Below are 20,302 nucleotides of genomic sequence, written 5' to 3'. Positions count from 1 at the left end.
TGAGGGGTGGGGGACAGATCGGCCGAAAATTCTAATCGTTAAAAAGTGAACATTTGAACCCCGAAAGGGATTTTCACATGGCGGCCCCTCCCCCTTGCACGCCTTTTATCCGGCACGAGGATGCAGCTTCGGATTTGCCGGCGCGCTTCTGGCCCCCTCGGCCCAGGCTGGCCGAGTGACGGATCCCAGCCTGGTCCTCCCCCCGTCCCCCTCCCCCCCCCCCGGGATCGGAGCTGCTGTGCTGTCCTTGCTGCTGCCGCCGTCGCCGCCCCATTCCGCTGCGCACCAGCCCCGGGGGCGCCGGCCGCGCGGAGCGGCCCGATTTCACGCCGGCCCCGGGCTTCCCGGAGGACCGCGCAGCCCCAGGCGATGACTCAGGCGCCCACCTGGTAACTCTGTCATTTTCCCGCTCCCCCACAACCACCGCCCTCCCGTCCCCGCCCCCCTTTGCCACCTCGGTTCCCCTCCACCACCCTCCGGCCCTCCTCCCAGACGCCCACCCCCCCGCTCCTCGTTCCGCGAGATCGCAGAGGTGGCGCGCAGCCCGGCGAGCCGATGACGGACCCCTTCCTCCGGTCTTCAATGCCTCAGCGGAAGATCCCCAAGGGCTGGAGAGAGGAGGGCTGCTGGACATCCTCCCGCGGAGGCTGCTCCGACCTGCTGCTTGTGGCGTATGAAACCGGGGACTGAGCGAGCCCCACAGCCGCAGCCGTCCGCTCCGTGGCTGCCGTCGGTCCGGACTGGGCCCCCCTCCTCTCGCCGCGCCCGCCGCCCGGCTCCGGCTCGGGACGCCCCAGGGCTCGCCCGCGCGCTGACTGCCCGCGCGCCCTCCTGACGGCTGCGGCGGCGGCGGTGATGCAAAGGAGGAGGGTGCTGTCGCCGGCGGCGCTGATGGTGGCGCCCGGCGCCCGGGTGTGAGGCGCGCGTCACGGCGAGGATGCTGCTGGCCTCGCGGCGCTGAGAGGGCGAGCGCGAGCCCGGGGCGGAGGACGCACGGGTCCGGATCTTGCTGCCGTGTGGGCTCCGATCTCCTTCTCCCCTCTCTGTCACCCGCCCCCCGCCTTCATTTGCTCTCGGTTTGCGTATCCAAAACACCTCTCGACTCCCACCTCTCCCCGACCACTGGAAGTCTCCCTGTCTCTAAATGGAATTAGTGGAGATCGGAGCCTCGGGTGTAACGAACAGACATGATCTATGGACGCAGTTTGTTTCACAGTGAGTACCTTTCCCGCCGCGCCGAGGCTCTCCGGGTGCCGTCCTCCCCGCCTGCCCTCCCTCGTGGCCGAACGCGCAGGGAAAGCCCGGCCACCGCCGCGCTCCCGCCGGACCGCGCAGGCCCCGCGAGTCTGGGGCAGATGTAAACTTTCTGTATCGCAGCATCATAGAACCGGCGTGCGGGCTGCGCAAGGCGGTGGTCACTGGATCGCAGAATCTGCCGCGGAAAACAGCGTTTCCGTGGGCAGGAACGTCCCGGGGCAGAGCATGGCGAGTAGTTCGGGGGTGGGCACGTGCGCAAGAGCGAGGTGGCCTGTGGAAGGAGGGAGAGAGCTGGCCTGATAGTTCCTTTCGGGGGCTTCTGGAGCTCGGCCGGCCCGCCTGCCCACCCCCGTGGGTAGTTTGTGGTTCACCTGAACGCAGCCCCCCGAGGGGAGGGCGAGGGCCAACCTCAACTCTGCCGGAGAGTAGATAGCCCTCTAGTGTTGCTTCACGAGTGTGGGGTGCGCCTGCAATTGGGGCGGGGGGGGGGGATTGGAGGAAAATAGTGTCAGAAGTCATCGAGTAAACGACAGTGTAAGAAAATGTATGGTGGAAATCTCACAGTATAAAGCAAGGATTAGGGTGGCTATGCCACGCAGTCAAAGGACCGGCTTTGCCGCTGTGTTAATCACAGCACACGCTCCACGATGTGATGCCAGCAGAACAGGAAAAGCAGAGTGAAAACACCCAAACTCCAGCTTGATACTGATGGCTGTACACCCGGGTGTGTGCGCGTGCGTGTGTGTAGGTGTAGAAACACGGCAAGTTAAAGTAAGACTTCTGTTTTCCTGCTTGAACACAGACAATAGCAACGACTGATATTTTAATCTAAAAGCAGAGAGCCAGGCTAGAGTACAAAGTACAATAATTGACATCATTTCTCAAATACTAATAGCAAGGCCCACATACTTTTCCTGGAATAATCTTTAAGCATAAATTTGTAAGATCCTGTAGTGACCTTTAGTTAAGGAAAGCATTGTGAATTATACCTTCCCTTTTCCAAATGCGTTTTAAAGTGGACGTATGATTATACACCTAATGGAACTTAGGGCTTTTAGGTAATTGAGCAAAAAAGTCAATAATAAAAACAGAAATAGAGAATGAAAAATCAGACATTATGAAGATTAGATGACTTTCATACTTTTCTCAGTTTTAGGCTTTGCAAAAATATTAAGTAAATCAAGGATATGGAAGTAAAACAGAAGGGCAAGTTTCAGTGGTCTTTGTAGATTTACTGTTAAGTTACAGATCAGAGGCTCTTTCTGATACTGGAAAAACTGACTCAATAAAATGCTTATAGAAATAACCTTTCTCAAAATTATAAAATATTTCTGGATAATATTAAATAGTAAATCAAAGTTAAGGCTAGAAGAGATTAATTTCAGAGCTTAGAAAATGTTGAGGACTGGGGTTACTTGGTAGTTCATCAGTTTATAAGAAACATTTTTAATTATGCTGCTTAATGCCTTCAATCCACATTAGTCTGATTTTCTTCTGTTCCCCTCCCCGACCTGCCATAGGATTTTGCCTAAGTATTTATTTTCTAAAACACAATAACATGGCTGATGAAAACACAACTTTTCCTTTTCATCCTTTTACCTGCTGTCCCTCTTTCTTCCTTTAGAGATGCTAGCAAGGTCATACACAAAGAGCAGCTCAGACATACTCCTGAAATCCTGCTGTAATGGGACATGAGTAGGTGACAATATTGACTCTTTAGTCATGAAGTCTGCATTTGCCTTAGGAGTTTGGGTCTCAGCCATTCCTAACTGGCATTACTTCCTGAGGAGATTCCTAAGTTGTCCTGATTTGTACATTTTATCCGTACAAATTTGTACATTTCATCAGTTTTTGCAAGTTCTGAGTCTACTCGGAACAGTTAAAAGTGATAAAGTAATCTTCTTCGATATCATTTTATCTTTAAATTGTTATGTTGTTATAGAATTTGATCATTTTGGTGTACATTAAGCTTTCTAATTTTTCTTTTTTTGTTTCAGTTGTAGCAAGTTTAATCATCCTCCATTTGTCTGGGGCAACCAAGCAAGGAACAGGTGTGTTTCTTTGGAAAAATGCAAGTGGAAGACCTCCAATCACTTGCATTTTCCTATTTTCCCCACATTCTTAATATTCCAGAATATCTGAGCATTTTATAGTGTGTATAATTGATTGGTTTTGACTAAGACAACATTTAGAAGTTAATTTACTAATGGATATTGTAAGAATGTCCTATTTTTAGTTTTATAAAAAACTGGATAATGCTTTAAAAAACATTTTTTTTTCCAGAAAAGCAAAGCACCTCAGAAACGAAGTCTGTGCAGTGTGGAAGTTGGACAAAACATGCAGACGGAGGTGTCTTCACCTCTCCGAACTATCCCAGCAAGTACCCCCCTGACCGGGAGTGCATCTACATCATAGAAGGTGAGGAAGCCAGTGCCAGAGCTGGAGAAAACATTCAGCCAAGTCTGGCCACCACTAAGCTTTGGGTGGACAATATGCATATAGACATTACAAAAATTGGTTTTGGAGACCATATACATAAATATCTCTGAGTGAATCAAATAGCTGTAAATTCTGGGGTCCAGCTAATTATCGCAATTATTAGTAATGGTTTATAAACAGGTAAATTCTGGGAAATAAAAAGAAATCAACAACAGTTTATTTCGCAGTTCATGTAATTGATTTGGAATTCTACATTAATGGAATGGATGCATGGTTGGCATAATAGTACCTAATGTGTAACAGTTTTGGCAACTAGTATTTTTTGGCTGAATAATTAGTAGAATAACCCATACATTTGTTATTTTTCTCTTAAATAATATGAAGCACAAAAAACATTCTCGTTGGAAGTACATCTATGATCATATTTTCCAAACGTCCATCTGAATAGCAGTTGCCTTAGTTTGTGCTCACAAGTGATATTTTTGTACTTTCATGCCAAAGTCAGGATTCCAAATGATGATGCTTCTTTTCATCATTTTTTCCCCAGCTTGAAGGAAAAAAAGTGCTGAAAAAGGGATTCAGTTCTCTTTGAACATTTTCCATTTCCATTACCCTTGTAGACACGTCTCTATTAAGGACGATACTGATACATGAACATTTCATCCAGTGATAGAAGTTTTCAATATTATGTGTTAGTACTTAATAGCCCAAAACTTTCAACCTCCCCAACCCCTGTGTTTCCCCAACACACACACACACACACACACACACACACACACAGTTACCTTAACAAAGATGGTATTTATGCTCAATGTTTACTTATAAACAAGGGACATGTTAATTTGATAGATCTTTCAAATTAAAAGATGTCCTGGTTAACTGATTTAAAGAATTTCATTTAGAAATGATTCTTTTTGTAATTTCTGGACCAAGATCTTTCCTCTTTTCTTGTCGTGCTTCAAGTTGAACTTTTAGCAAAGATACACCATATTACAAGAAGAAGAGAAAGGAATAAGCTCTGATAATAAAAGCATAAAGCTGAGAAACTGAGCTCTGGCAGTTTTTCTTCCTCTTATGATAGATAGAAAAGGAGACTGAAATGTGGAAATTCTGGGTTAAAATTAGCTGTTCTTTCTATCAAGTTAATATTACATATCTGTTATATGTAGTAATACATATACTGTATAATTGTATTGGGTAGTACTAGTTTAAGATCCTCGGCTGATTGAATTTGAGGATGTGAAAACCGACAGATACAAATACAGAGGGCCAAGTAAGGGACTTGAGACTTGAGCATCCTTGGATTTTGGTGTCCAAGGAGGATCCTGGAATCATCCGCCTTCCCTCTCCCCTGCTGCCTGCAGGTACCTAGGGACGACTTGTGTATGTATACATATATATACATATACATAAATATCTAATCATAGAAATTTGGTATTTATGTTGTCCCTACTGTACATATAAGGAAACTGAGGCACAGAAGGGTTAAATGTCTTGCTTAACTTCATATAACATAATTTGTGTTTTGAAGCAACAGTATTTCAAAACTACAAATTATTAAAAAGAATAACATCAATTAATTCTCTTGTAATTCAGAAGAAAATCTTTGCATGTTAATTGTGCTTTCATGCTTATTCTTATTGATAATTTAAATGCATTGCTAACATTTGATTCTAATATCATGCACATATTTGCATTCATTCGTAGTCATGTCAAGGACAAAACTTAAAGTTGGGAAATAAATAGAATCTCCTGTCACTGTTAATCATACTTCTATACCCATCTTGAGATACTTCATACTTATCTTTTTTTCCATTCATACATTCATTTAACAAATATTTGCTGAACCACTCTTGTGAGAGTATTGAACAAAATAGACATGGTACTTGCCTTATGGAACTTACGATGTGGTCTGGGGACTAAGCTTTTTTCAGTAAACAATCTAAAGTGGCCCTGAGATGAGCAGTTTTGGAATAAGGAGAAAGACAAGAAGTCTATAAGGAGGAAGAGATGCTTACATTCAGTTTTAAAGAACATTCAGGAGATAGTCTTCCTCTGTGTAGAATAGCATGTGCAGAGGTTCAGAGACGCGGTGAGGTTGGTTACACACGTGTAGTATCATAGGGTGTCTGCAGAGCAGCAAGTGAGGAGTCTGAAGGGCAGGTGGCCTCAGATAAAGGAGAACTTGGCATCCATCTTGCACCCAGGCAAGTTTGGACTTTATGTTATAGACAAGCGAGTGCCATTGAAATAACTCGAGAAAAATCATAAGGTGAGATTTCGATGAAGAAACTGGAGGAAGAGAACATAAGCTGAAACTATTGTGAGAGACGGATTAAACCATAGGAGAAGCCTGAACTACAGAAGTGACATTGATGGTGGAATCAAGAGAACAAATGAGAGGTATTTGGGAAACCGAGTCTTGCATGACTGGATGTAGGGATGAGAGAATAGGCAATCTCAGGGCTATTCTAAAGTTTTGGCTTGGTGATGTGTTACATGGAATTGCCATGTCAGATAAGGAATAGAGGTGGAGAAAGGGGGGGTTAAAGGAAAAATAATGTGTTCCATTTGGTGTTTATGGAGATGTTTCATGAAGAGATTGGATGTGTGATCTTTAGTTCAGTGGATAGTTCTGGGATAAAAATATATATTTATAGGTGATAAATATAGTAATTGCTGTTGAGGCTGCTAGTATGAATAAAATTACCCAAAGTGTATTTGGAGCACTTTAGCTCTTTTGGAAAATACAGATGCTTGGGTCTGCCTCCAGGAATTCTGATTTAATTGGGCTTAGATGGACCTGCAGATATTATTATATTATAATCTCTTTCCATTGGGATGCTAGTGGCATCCAGAGCCCTGGTCTAGAAAGAGAGGAAAGAAGACATAGAATAGATTTCTGGAAAATGACATGTAAGGGAAGGCAGAGTAAGGAGAAAGTCACCACAGACTGTGAAGGAAAAGCCAGAGAATATCTGGATCGTATTTTTTTGTAAGTCTCTAATTTTCAAGTAATCATGTATCTCAACTCTATATACATTTTGATACCCAGGCATGCAAGGCTTTAGTTTTAAAGCCATTCAAGGGAGATATTCAATATATATTTAAGCACTGGTGTGGAGGGGACAGTAGTCATTCAGAATGATTGCTGACCACGTGGGAAGCAGGCCCTGCCGTGCCAGGACTTAACATTCAAGTTTCTGGAGGGGATTGGTCTTTAAAGAGGATCAAGTGGCTGGAAAGCAACTGAAGGACTCAAGACAGCAGTTTACTAACTAGGATAAATGTGTGGATATTTCAACAACTGTAATGGCTATTCTTGGGGTACTCTGGCTGAATATCAGCCTGGAATGCCAGAATTTTGAACAGTTTTGACCATGACAAGGGAAGAATGGAAGGGCACTAGCAAATGCATCCATGTGGAGGTTTAAGGAGCTGCTCACCCTATCAGGCTCTTCCATGATTATTTAAAGAGCTGTAAACACATTTATAAAGATAAGTTCATTTATAATTCACCCAACAAAGATTTGTTTGTTTTTTTTTTTGAGAAATTCTCAATGACGAGTATTGTGCTTGAATGCTGAAAAAAGAAGGTGAATAGATATGGGTTCTGTCTTTAGTAAGTAGATGTAGAGAGGAGATTTTTTTTTTTAAGCAAGATTTTCCCACAAAAACAGGAGTTGGATTGGAGGTATATATGTACTCAAGAAAGTGGGAAAACACACGAAAGCCTAAAATAGCATGCTGTCTTAGAAAACATGATATGCCTGGAGTGGCCTGAACTTAGGCTGTATGTGAGGTGAAAAGACCCTGGCAGGGTGAGTTGTTGGATACTTCTAAGAAACCTATATGTCAAGTGAATTGATCATTTTCCTATAGCTGATAGAGAGTTGCTGAATAAGTTTAAACCTGAGAATGACATGATAATATTTGTGTTCTAGGAAAATTACTCTTAATATCCCTCCACACACATTTCAATCTAATCAACACATCTAATTGGGACTATTTGAATGGTTTAACTCTATGCTGAACAGTTTTCAAGTTTCTGACCTTAAAACTGGATTCTCCTGAAGATGTGGGAAAAGTGACAGAGAGATGCCTTTCTACTTTTTAAACCTGAGTCAGCAGGTTTTCACAAAACTACTGTGATTTGTTCATTCTGTATTAGACATTGAAGTGGTCATTTTATATCAGGTAATATTTTGTGCAACATCATCAGTTTTAAGAATCATCTCTTAGACATTATTATGGAAGTATTATCTCTTAGGATGCTAAGAATAACAAAGTTGCTTAGTGTTTCTATGCATATCACAGTCAAAAGTTGATAGGAGTTATACAGATAAAATCTGAAGTAGAATCAGAGAAACCAAACTACGGATTTAAAAAGGACCTTCTAGACATAATCTTTCTTTCTTTTTTTTTTCCAGCTGCCCCAAGACAGTGCATTGAACTTTATTTTGATGAAAAGTACTCTATTGAACCTTCTTGGGAGTGCAAATTTGATCATATTGAAGTTCGAGATGGACCTTTTGGATTTTCTCCAATAATTGGACGTTTTTGTGGACAACAGAATCCACCTGTAATAAAATCCAGTGGAAGATTTCTATGGATTAAATTCTTTGCTGATGGAGAGCTGGAATCTATGGGATTTTCAGCTCGATACAATTTCACACCTGGTAAGTGGGGGCTTGTTTTTTTCCCTATATCTTTTTCTTCCTTGTTTTTCTATCTTCATACTCTAAGAACTTTTATAAGACAACTTTATAATTTCCAAAGAGTTTCCCAGTTCTATTTAAAACCAAACCTACAATACTTTCTCTTTTCATTTCATTAATTCTGAAAGGAAAATAATTTTTCTTTAAAATTTAGCCTACACTAGAAGTACAGCATAGTGACTCAGGGGTCTACATGGTCATCAGCAACACAGTTAATTAGTTGGACTTCCATTATGCTGAAACGTGTAATTTGAGAGGCCGTCTGTAATAGAGAAACTAATTATGCATTGAATCCCAATAAACTTGAAAAGGCAATTGCAATATTGTAAAATGTATCCATCAAAATGATCTTTGGAGAACTCGAATAAAAAATTCATTTGTTCTGAAAATTATAATTTTTTTTCTTTTTTTTGAAAATTATAATTTTTAAAGCAAATGGGTCTTAGTATAAAGCAGTCAGTCTAATCTCTTTTTAGAAATGCAAATTACTAAGAGTTGTGATGAAAGGAAAAGTGAGCCCCATAGCAGCCAAATACCCATTTGCAAGGTCTGGCACCCATTAGCTGTTATTATATAATTATCTATTCTATGTCAATTTTCCTTTTAACCTGTTGATATTAAAAAGGGTCTGTGATGTTGACTGGCTCACTTTATGATGAGTTATCATTTAATACAATAAAAATTGGTTATATTTTTAAACTGCAAGAACATCAGGCTGAAGCAATTTGAGATTTGATGAAGTCACTTTTTTTTAATGGAAAAGTGACTCAACTTACATAAATGACATTATTTATTTAAAATTACATTTTTTTTAAGTTTGTACATATTGTTTTACTCAGGTTATAAAGGCAATAAATTAAATTGGAATATATGTAAAATTTGTTCAAGTTTCCATTCCATGTTACAGAGGTAACATCAGAGCAGGGTTATGATGCTCAGTTCAAGCACTAACATTGTTGAAATAATTAATATAAGATTAATGATGACTTTTATTGTGATATTATGGTTTAATAATATAATAATTAAAATAAGTAAGATATTAACCCTACCATATGCCTTAGCCTTAAACATTAGGAATGTTTTTATAATATTTCTAAGAGATTGTGGTTTTTATTATGCTTTGCTAATATTGGATTGTTCACAGAAGTCATGGGTATGTCACATGTGGCCATCAGGCTAATTCAATGTGTTCCAGAAAGGTGTAAACACTGAGATTACTTTATTAGTGCTAGAGTTTTCAATGGAAATATATATATATATATTTTCTTAACTGCTAATTTTGAGTATAACTAGGACCTAAAAATAATGGCACATGGTATGATCTAGGCTTTTGTAAGTTATATTTTCACCTTGAGACTGCTGATCATGGGAACAATGTGAGGATCTAAAACTGTAGCTTCATTAGAAATGTAGGGTCAACTAACATACTTTATCCACTTAAGCAATTCTATCCACGTTTCTAGCTCTACTTGAGATACATAAATGGTGGTGTTCAATCTGATATCCTAGGTTTTCCAAATCTTCTTTGTACCTGAGCATTGTTCTTTGCTCCTTGCTTCTTTAGATCCACATTGCTTCATCTGTAGAAGGAGAAGGTTTTATTACCAGGAACATCTGAATTGGAAGGGAATGTGAGGAGATGATTCCATGTAATTAAGAATGAGTTAAGGATAGACTGAGGCTTCTGCTGTCACTCAGATAAACTTGAGTGAAGTGTGCCGGGAAACATCCACTTGGCATCTGAGGGGAAAATAGGACCATAAAAAGGAGTTGTGTAAAACTTCCATGGCTGCACAAGTTGACATGCTATGGCCCAAGGACATTGCCTGAGTGGCACAGTAATCTACAGCTCATTCCAGAAAGAGGCAATATTGAGGAAGCCACTTAGTTAATGTAGGAGGAAGGGGGCAGGGATTAGTGATCATTTAGACAGCGTTTAGGGAATAAGGAGTCAGGCAGGCTTTAGTTTAATTTGGGCTTCATTTTTACTTGGTGGTATGCTTCAAGCAGTGACCTGTGGGAATCGAGAGAGTTCCTCAAGTCAACTTAATCATTTACGTGATAAAGCATTGCTGAAATCTCGAGGGCCCCAGAGTGGGATGCACATTGGAGGAGAGATCTTCCCACCAAGTCACCCCGAGAACTGGAGTCCAGCACAGCTGTGAGGAACACTGGTTTTGGAAGCAGATTGGGCTTCCAATTCTAGATTTCTTATTTCTCGCTTGCTGTAAACTCTGGACATGATCCTTCATGCCCTATGCTTCAATATTTTTATTTGTAAAGTAGGGAGAATATTGATTACTCACAAGATTGAAGATTGTTTGATTATTGACCCATGCATATTTATGGATTTCTTCACTTCCTATAAGATCTCAACTGTTGATAGCTATTATTGTATTAATTTGATCACGTGTTCTTTAAAAGTAAAGGAGGCTTGGCATAGTTTATTGGGAGAGCAAGTGTCCCAGATTTTTTAAATTACAACTTCTCTTTCCCTGATTTTTTGGGATGGATATGAAAAACTAATACCTACACGATGTCACTTTTCCTTATTAGGTTTAAGTGGGCCTAAGTCTCCACATGAGGGTTATAGTTATATCTGATAGCTGTCATAAAATATGTTAGAGCAGAAATAGCAGTAGGAAGGCTGGGTGGTCTTTATTATTTTTGAGAATTTACCATAATCTGGGATCTGGATCTTAATTTACAGTCCCAGAAACTTGATGTCAGCACAGTGAGAATGTACCCACTCTTAGGAATGAATCACATTAACCAAGCTAAATATACATATATACATACATGTGAATGTACACAAATATATATACATATGAATATACATATATACATGTACACATACATATATGTACACACATATAAACATACATACATTTTTAGTAAGAATTCTTAGAATCACACAGCTCAGTGTTTCTTGTAAGCGACCATACACGGGCATCCAGATTATAATCAGAACATTGTACAGTGAGTGTGAAATCCAAATATTGAAGCATGTTTAATAGCATCCAGCAAAGGTACATGATGATTCATCTTTATAACATGGACCATTTTTCCCAATGATGCTCTAGGTCCCAAATTGCCATGGGTCACTACCCCTGTCCAGTCTTCAGCTTCGGCCACTGGGACACTAATTTGTGTCAACTCTTATCTCAAAACTTGTTTCTATCTCTTAATATCTGAATATCTTTGACTTCCTTTCCTAGTCAACTTTAAAACATAGCCTTTTAATCCCTAGCTCCTGTGTTCCTAGGAGCTACTTCTGAACTGGTGGTCGGTGAGAACTAGCCAACTGGAGGTCATGTGTGGACTTGGAAGGCAGGAAGGCAGAGCCAGAGAAGATGCCACAGATACACACTTAAAGGGGTTTTCCATCTTCTGACACATTTTGATGACTCAGCAGTTTTTATGTTATGGATGTGGTTGTTGGTAGATACTGAGCCATTACCTGGGTCTACAGCGCAATGATGAATCACCTAGGAGTATAGTCTAGCATGCACAAGAAGGATTGTGAGACTGAGCAACAGTCAGAGAGAAGTCAGCCTGTCAAACCCCCAGGGCTTGCAGAAATGAAGGACAGTGTGAGGTTTGAAAAAGGGCCAAGGAACCCAGAACACTGGTGGGAGCCTCCGGGTGATGCCAGTTGGGTAAACCTCTCTTCTTCCTGTGCAAGCACAGTTGTATTGTGAGGTCTCCTCAACATACACTCTTCTACTTCCATGAAGAGAAATGTCAGAATCACTGAAAATGTTAAAAGTTACATGATGGAAAATTTGATAACCCACAGACAATTTAACGAGAAAACATATAGAAGTGTTCATTGCAATAGACTGATATTGTTTTCTCATCTTAATAATGTTTTCTGAAAAACATTTAAACCAAATGTATTACAGAAAAATGAATCATGAGAAAATATTTTATAATGAAATTACCTTAATAATACTGGAATAACATTCACCAAACTCATAACGATGATTACCTTAGATGATGTTGGTGGATGAGAAGGAACTGAAGGGACCAAGAGAGAGATATAGTGAACTTCTATCAACATTATCAGTAATGCTTAAATTTTTGAAAAGGATACAACATTGTTTTTGTTACTACTAATGTAAACAAAAGTATTTAAGATAAATAAAAAAAGAGAACATACCATAGTTGGTAATTATTAAAGGAATTGTTATTAGAATTTAAAATGTATTTTTTAATGAATTTTTAAATTTGAATGGAAGTTTAGAAGAGGGAATCCCAGTTCTCCACAATCTACATTTTTAATTTTTTTTACTTACACTGAGAATGCCTTTTAAGTAGAGATTAACTCTTCCCTGCATCCAGCTGCCCCCATGTCTCAATTTTCTTTGTTACTTGAAAATATGAACTAAGGAGAAAACATGTAACTGTATTCGCTGTATCCCCAGTCCAGAGGCATTATCAAGGACTTTATTAGACATTAAGAAAGAAGAACATCCAGGATGTTCTACTCTTGGGGAAAGTAATCCTTTCAATCTCTGTAGGAACAAATATCTCTTGTTAGTCTTGTACTTTCCTTCCTAATGGAGAGATTTTCTCCTCTTTACAGACCTAGAACGTGATGTTTTTGGAACCTTCCTCTTTTGATGTTATTTTTTTCTGAACTAGTTTTATGAAACAAGGTTACACACACCTTATTGGAGAAATTTAATTTAAGGATTATGCCTCAAAGTACCAAATAGGTGAGGTCGTGTTAGGTATTGGCTTGGGAGTGAGTGGAGTTGTTAACTATGTTGAAATTATGAGGATCTTTGTACTTAGCGCCTTTCATCTGAGCAGCCCGAGGTGTTCTAGGGACGTTCTGCCCAACTCCTAGCCTCCTGAGAAACTCCACGCTGATTGACTTCAAAGGCAAAGGAAAGGATACAGTGCAGTACAGTGATTTAAATTGAGTGTTTTAAAAAGATTTCCATGCATATTAAATGAAATATATTATTTAGGTAAAATATTGTCATGGACTCGATGTTACTTCAATTATCTAATGCAGTGCTTTTCCTCTTTCTGTCTGAAATGTGAATGCATGTGTGAGTATTAACCATGTTGAAAATTCCTAAATTTTCTTGTCTAGAATATCAGAGTTCAGATATATGCTTTGGTGAGAAAGAAAGTAAATATTTCACCTATCTATCAATATCAGTTTTTCAACAACTAAACTTTAATTTGAATTTTGCACTAAAAGATGAAAGAAGTAAAAGAGGTTAATGTTAAATTAAGGACTTTATCTGATTACTTTATTTTTAACATAGAAATAAAAGGTTGAATACATTTAGGTCAGATAGTATCGTATTGTCTTTCTATTATATTTACACTGTAGACCCAAAATATTCTAAAGGCTGTCAAATGGAAAATGTATGAAACAAATTCACATTTCTCGTTGAGGCTTATTTTTCAAGAAATGAAATTAAAACTTGAGAGTCACGGTAGAGACAAAATTATCAACGTGTAATAGTTACCAAAGATATTCGTGTGAGGGCAATTTCATCTATCTATCCTTACTCTCTTCTGCCCAGCCTGTGACTTGGTTGATCTGATGTGTAGAAAAGAGGGCTCAAGGGGAGGGCTGAGGAATAGAGAAAGAGAGAGAGAGAGAGAGGAAGGGAGAGAGAGAATGCTGTTTGGTCTAGGTGGGTGTTCAGGAGAGATGTTGAGAGTGGGAGAGAAAATTTCCAGGATTAGCTCCCATCTGTACAGAGAATATTGAAAGCAGTGGCAAAGGAGAAGGAAGATTTTTAAAGAAGTTTCCTGTATGGAAAGAATGCCTTCCTTAGCTTGTTGTTTCATGGAAAGGTGGAGCAGAGTGTTCAGGTGTGTTTATATTTATTTAGTGGTTAATTGTTGTACTGCATGTTTTTGAATATGGTACATTTGAGACTGGACCACGTGGAATCTCAGGTATATTTCCATTGTAGGTGTGTATTTTCTTTTGATCTGAAAGAGACCTTGAAGTTCATCTCATTCAGCCTTTTTATTTTAAAGATAAAGGAGCCAATGATCTAGAGAAAATGTGTTACCCAGGTTCATGAACTCTGTGTAGAAGTTAAGTTACTGCTTGTTTATCAGTTATATAACCACTGTGCTGATACACCTTCTACAAAGGGTAGAGATCATGACTTTAATTACATCACATATTGCAAGCACTTTCAGTTTAGTTCTATTAAGAAATTTAATTAAGGGATGATACTGTATCACCCATATTTCACCATTACTGGTGTATGAATTTTAAAATTCACCTTTCCCATGTTGCCTGAAATGCCTATTAATTCCCAGTGATGAAAAAGGCAATGATTTGTCTTCCTTCCCTCTACCTCTATTATAAAAATCTGCCTTTTCAGTCCTCCTGAGCTGGAAGTGTATGATTCATTTCCTGTTCTCAAATATCTGCTGTTAGTGACCTGGTCAGTTGTATGTAGGATGCTCTCATGACTTGGAACCTGTGACTTACGTGCTGAGTACTCAAGGGAAAAACTAATTTCTTTCTCCTCGATCTCCTACAATTATTCCTGCTTCCTAACACACGTGTCTCTCTGACTTCTTCTGTGGCCACTTGCTTCCAGTCACCAACACCATCCCTCTCCCCAGGGCTGCTGCATACAGCTGCCATGGTTAAGGACACTAGGTTGAGGGAGAGAGAAGGGCTGATTCCTTTCACATTCAGATGCCCAGGAGCAGACCCATATCCAGAAATGGGTACCATTTACTAATTGCCACAAGGGGGTCTTACGGACTAGCCCTGATCACGCATTGATCAATCATAACATCACCTCTGGACCCAAGCACACAGTTGTGCCAACATCCAAGGACCAGCGTCCACCCTTCACTAAAATTGTCCTAAAGAGAAATGGTATCGTTTGAGCCAAAGAAACATTCAAGAAATGAAGAAATAATGCATATGTTCTATCTCCATCCTGCATTCTCATGTTTTTTCTAGGTGTCCATAGTTATCAGGCTTTTTGGTAAAATATTCTCCTAGAAAACTCTAACATTTAACTTATTATTACATATTCAAGAAGTATGTTTTTCAAATGATAACATCCTATGTATTTTGCCTAAGAAAATATTATAATCTAGGCTTTTCTTTTTTAACATTTTTTCACAATAATTTGCTGATAGTTTGAGGCTTATTATTTTCTTTCTGTGCAAAATAAATCAAACAATTATCAGGAAAACAACCCACAGTGTTAGTTTCTTGACCAAAAACGTTTTTTTTATATTTTATAATTTGTATGCCATTATAGCTATTTAAGTATAGCTCATGTAACTGTTCTTAAAGTGAATTCACAGAATAACTTAATTTTCACTAGGCTGTATATGCCACTTACATGTATTCAACAAATATTTATTGACTTACTATGCTAATACTGTAAAAATACAGTATGTACAAGACATTATCCTCCCTACAATGAGTTCAATTTCTATAAGAAGAGAAAAATCATGTGTAGTAGACAGACTAATGCCCTTCCCCCTTCAAAAAATGTCTATGATCTAATCCCTGGAATCTGTGAATATATTTGGCTACATGACAATGGGAATTGAAGATAGTACATTGGATTAAGGATGCTAATCAACTTACTTTAAGACAACAGCTTTGGATTATCTGGGAGAGCCCAAGGTATTCACAAAAGTCCTTCTATGTGGAAGAGGGAGGCCAAAAAGTCAGTGTTGGAGTGATGCAATGTGACCAATACTCATATGGCCATTGTTGGCTTTGAAGATGAAAGGTCCCATGAGCCAAGGAAGGTGGGCAGCCTCTAGAAGCTGGAAAGACAAGGAATGGATGCTCTCCTGGGGCCTCCAGAAAAGGCACAACACTTACGGACACCTTGATTTTAACTCAGCAAGACCCATTTCAGATTTGACATACAGGACTGTAAGATAATATATTTGTGTTGTTTTGATAAACTTGTGATGATTTGTTATAGGAGCAAAAGGAAATTAACATAACAAGTAAGTAATGTTTCAAATATGTGTTAAGATACGAGAAGTGATGTAAAAAGTCAACAAATGATGTAAGAATTCACCATTGAGACAGAGAGTTTAACAATTTGAGTCTATCAGTTCAAAATTTTAAAATAGTTTTTTTCCAGATATAAAATATCCAATACTCTCAGCTGGACTTTCCTATACATAAATTGATACTCTTTCTATATGTATGTATGTATCTCTTTCTCTGTCTATATATATACATATCTTTTGATTTTATGTAAATGCCATCTTTATGTATAAATATGGCAGAAACCCCAACAAAATAGCAACTTGTGATTCTTTCCAAAGATGTGCATGGGATGGTGGTATTTTTGTTTGTGGCAATAATAGCTATTTGTAAAACCTGGCACTCTTTAAACCTCTGCCTCTTCATGGCATATCTGCCTGATGCCTTTGCTTCAAAAGAGCTATGCTGTCTGTTCTTGCTTGCTCACTTGGCTAGCTTCCCACCATTCCACAGCTATGCTGACTTGCTTGAAATTCTGCTTCAGTACATCCTTATGGCATTTTCCCTTTCCAACTAATTTCAGACACCTCACTTCAACCAGACTACCACAAGAATTACAGAGTGATTATAATATAGTAGGACTATTCACAATCAGCAAGGCAAGTGCCACAAAAGAACTAAACTTGACTTTTTTTAAGCAGAAGGACATATTAGTCATACATATGTCACTTATATTCTGTTGTCTATTGATCATAACCCAAATCAGAAGACGGTTCTATTCCCTCGGAACTTTTCTTCTGAAATTTGCACTTCAAAGCCCCAAGGAATTTCTCTAAATGATTCAAAGACAAATGAGATACAGAGATCAGTACTACCTTAAAACATTCCCAGACTCTATTATGCTTGCTGGTGCAGTCTGAAAGGAAAGTGTATTTCCTTTAGCGGATTTGGCAGGCAAACAAAGTAGAATTTGTAGAATGGTCAGTGGCTGTGCTGATGAACTAGGAAAGCAGAGAGGGGGGTTGTATGGGAATGGTAGGTAAAGTCTGAAATAGAGGGTTTCCATGGGCATGAAAATGAACCAGGCTTGCAGAGATCTGCTGTCGTAGATAATTGTTTAACTGGTGAAAAAATTATTCTTAGCTATTTTCATGTGTAAATTACTTTCCTTTAATAAGCATTTTCAAATAATACTTACATCTCAGTTTTAAATTAAAAGAAGATTATCATTTAAAAATAATACAGCCATGCTTATTTTTTGTTGACAACTGTTTTACCATTTGTATCATTTCCATTCTGTCCATTTCACTTGTTATCCTCTTGGCTCTTCTTGTGCTTCTGTGGCCACCCATTCCTTCTCATCTCCTCTCGGTACCCTGAGCAGTGGCTACATACCTCTTTCCTTGACAACTCATAGGCAATGTGTCTCCCACTAGCTTCTACCTACTGCTTACCACCTTCTATTCACAGGCTGCTGAGTCCCTAGGTTCTACATTATGCCTCCTGACTCTGCCAGCCCCATTTTTGGGGTCTGCTCCCACATTTTCTAGAAAAAAATTCAGATATCATTTCCATCTTAACTATTTATGAGCCCTTGATATAGGAGAAATGTAGTGTTTATATGAATAAATAGGGTGTTCAGTTTCCTGTTCAAAATGTCAGTGTTGGTATTTATGTTCTTTGGGCTAAACTTTTCACATCTAGCTTGAATTGGATATCGGTTTTTCTTCTAACAACAACTTACATGCTCCGTTTTAGATCATAAAGTAATCCACAATAAAGCCCAACTTTTTGTTAACTTAAGGCAAATTGGTTCTAAGGGTGTGATTTGGTATGTTTTCTCATTATCTATGGATGGACTATTCTTTTATGCCTGTGAGGTACCCATGTTCTAGAAAAGTTCCTCATGTTTTCAAGTTATTTTCAATGTAACCTATCTTTCCTCATCAGGGAAAAAATTAATAATTTGAGGCCATAATTTACAATACATATTTAACTGAAAAGAGTTTAGTTTTGGTATTTCCTTTGAAATGTACAGGAGAATGCTCAGTTCCTTTCAGAGCATATTGGCACTATGTTAAGTCTTTGTTATAGTCTACCTGTATGGGTCTTCAGTTTTTCATTTCTGCATAAACCTATTTTTCTCAGTTTCATGGTTTTCTAATAGTTCCATATTATATGTATGTGTACATATATATGTATACATATATATATATACATATTTTTATTAAACATGGTCAAATATGGGCCATAGTGCTAGATTGTCTAAGTTTTGGCTTGGAAACCTTCTCATTATGTGACTTGTGGCAACAGCAGTTTCCCTAACGTCTTAGAGTTTCAGTTTCCTCATGAGACCAGCATTTGACACATTATCATTATGGATTTTGCTACCTAACAATAGAGTCAAAATGTTAACATTACTTCCCATGTAACATGATATTCCCTGAGGTCACATCTAAGCCTCTGATTCATTATTTCATAGATTCATTCAACAACAAGTAAAAGATTATTGACTCATAATTGGTCCAGGCTGTACACTAAATGCTGAGACATGAAAATGATTGAGATGCAGAATCTACTCTTGAGGAACTTATCGTGTATTTGAGGACATGAATAATTATACCCAATATAGTGAGTGCCATGGCAAGTGCACAGAGTGCTGACACCTAAAGGATAAGTGGAGGCATCACCAGATGTGGCGTGAGATGTGTACCTCAGTGGGATTTGCCTGCACACCCCTCACTGCATCCTCTGGATGGATCATGTGTCCTCCTGTGCTCACCCAGCCATAGCTCCATCATGCCCTTGTGACATGCATTATAACATGTCATACCAAACTTCTCAAGGGGAAGGAGCTTTGGTTTATACCTTTAACATTTCTAGAGCCTCTTCAGTGTCTAACATTAGCTGCTATTTACTGAAATTTATATGAATGAATATCTAAATGAGTTAATGAATGAATGACTGGAGTTAAGTAACCAAAGAAGGTAGAACAAGTGAGATACCAGGTATGGAGCAGTTGGTAAAATGTACAGCAGGTAGTCAAGACCATTTGGAAAGTAGATGTGTGGCTTGAAAGGAGAGAAGTTGAGGTGAGACTGATTCTGATAATGAATAGTTTTGTAAGCCATGGTAATGATACATACATAATTTTAGGTGAAGTGGAAAATATACTAATATTTGAAATTGAATTGCAATTTTTGAGACCTTTACTGCAGGCCTGTGATTTATCAGAATGTGGAGGATGGATTGAGTCAAGAGAGAATAGAAGCACAGTAAACAAAGATAAACAATTAAAACAATGCAGGTAAGAAACTGTAAGAACCAAGATGAGAGTAGCATGTGCAGCAATGTAGTGAAAGAAAACATTTGGAATCAGTGAGATTTAGTGACCCATTAGATGTGCATGTTGAGAAAGAAAAGTAGAAATGACTGAAGTTTCCATCCTTAATGATTTGGTGATTATGTCATAACTTCTGTTGGAGAATAAAAGGATAGAAAATGCTATGTTTGTTTTTAAAGATGTCAAAAGAGAAATACCAGTGTGGTATCTTTGTGGGCACATTGCAAAGGCTGTTAGCAATTTAGACCTGACACACAGAAGAGCAGCCAGGGAAGGTTAAGAAGTGAGCTAATTAGAGGACTAAACACAAAACCCCAGCTAATTATGACATCCAAAAATTAAAATAGAACATTATATGAGTTTGAGCTAATACTCTTGTCTAAGTAAATTAGAATACAAAATTATACATTTTGGAATTTTACATTTTATTTGGTCTTAGCTTCTTCTTTTTGGACAATTTTAGCTGGTAATCAATTGGCATCAGTTTTTCTTTGAGTATAGGTGAACTTCAGCAATGCATTTTGTTTTTTGAAATAAGGGAAGAATATTTCTTCTGTCTCATGCTTGGAGTCTTCC

At 38.8% G+C, this 20,302-nt stretch overlaps 1 protein-coding gene across 3 annotated transcripts in view; it reads left to right on the top strand.

Annotated features, from left to right (window-relative positions):
- Positions 1-1,187: 1,187 nt before the first annotated feature.
- NETO1 (neuropilin and tolloid like 1) overlaps positions 1,188-20,302 on the top strand; it is a gene marked incomplete at both ends in the record, with an annotated part of 86,866 nt that continues 67,751 nt past the window's right edge. For 2 of the 3 annotated variants that reach the window (XM_082640913.1, XM_082640912.1), the window contains 4 exons: positions 1,188-1,215; positions 3,255-3,308; positions 3,541-3,675; positions 8,127-8,375. In XM_082640913.1, the coding sequence (XP_082497039.1) occupies positions 1,188-1,215; positions 3,255-3,308; positions 3,541-3,675; positions 8,127-8,375 (466 nt within the window). Of the gene's footprint in view, positions 1,216-3,254; positions 3,309-3,540; positions 3,676-7,713; positions 8,376-20,302 lie in introns of those variants that run through there. The other variant, XM_082640914.1, reaches the window with a different exon arrangement.

The sequence above is a fragment of the Mesoplodon mirus genome (genome assembly GCF_964341445.2).
Source record: "Mesoplodon mirus genome assembly, chromosome: 13".
In the NCBI taxonomy this organism is placed as follows: domain Eukaryota; kingdom Metazoa; phylum Chordata; class Mammalia; order Artiodactyla; family Ziphiidae; genus Mesoplodon; species Mesoplodon mirus.
This window is presented reverse-complemented; position numbering and strand designations above follow the sequence as displayed.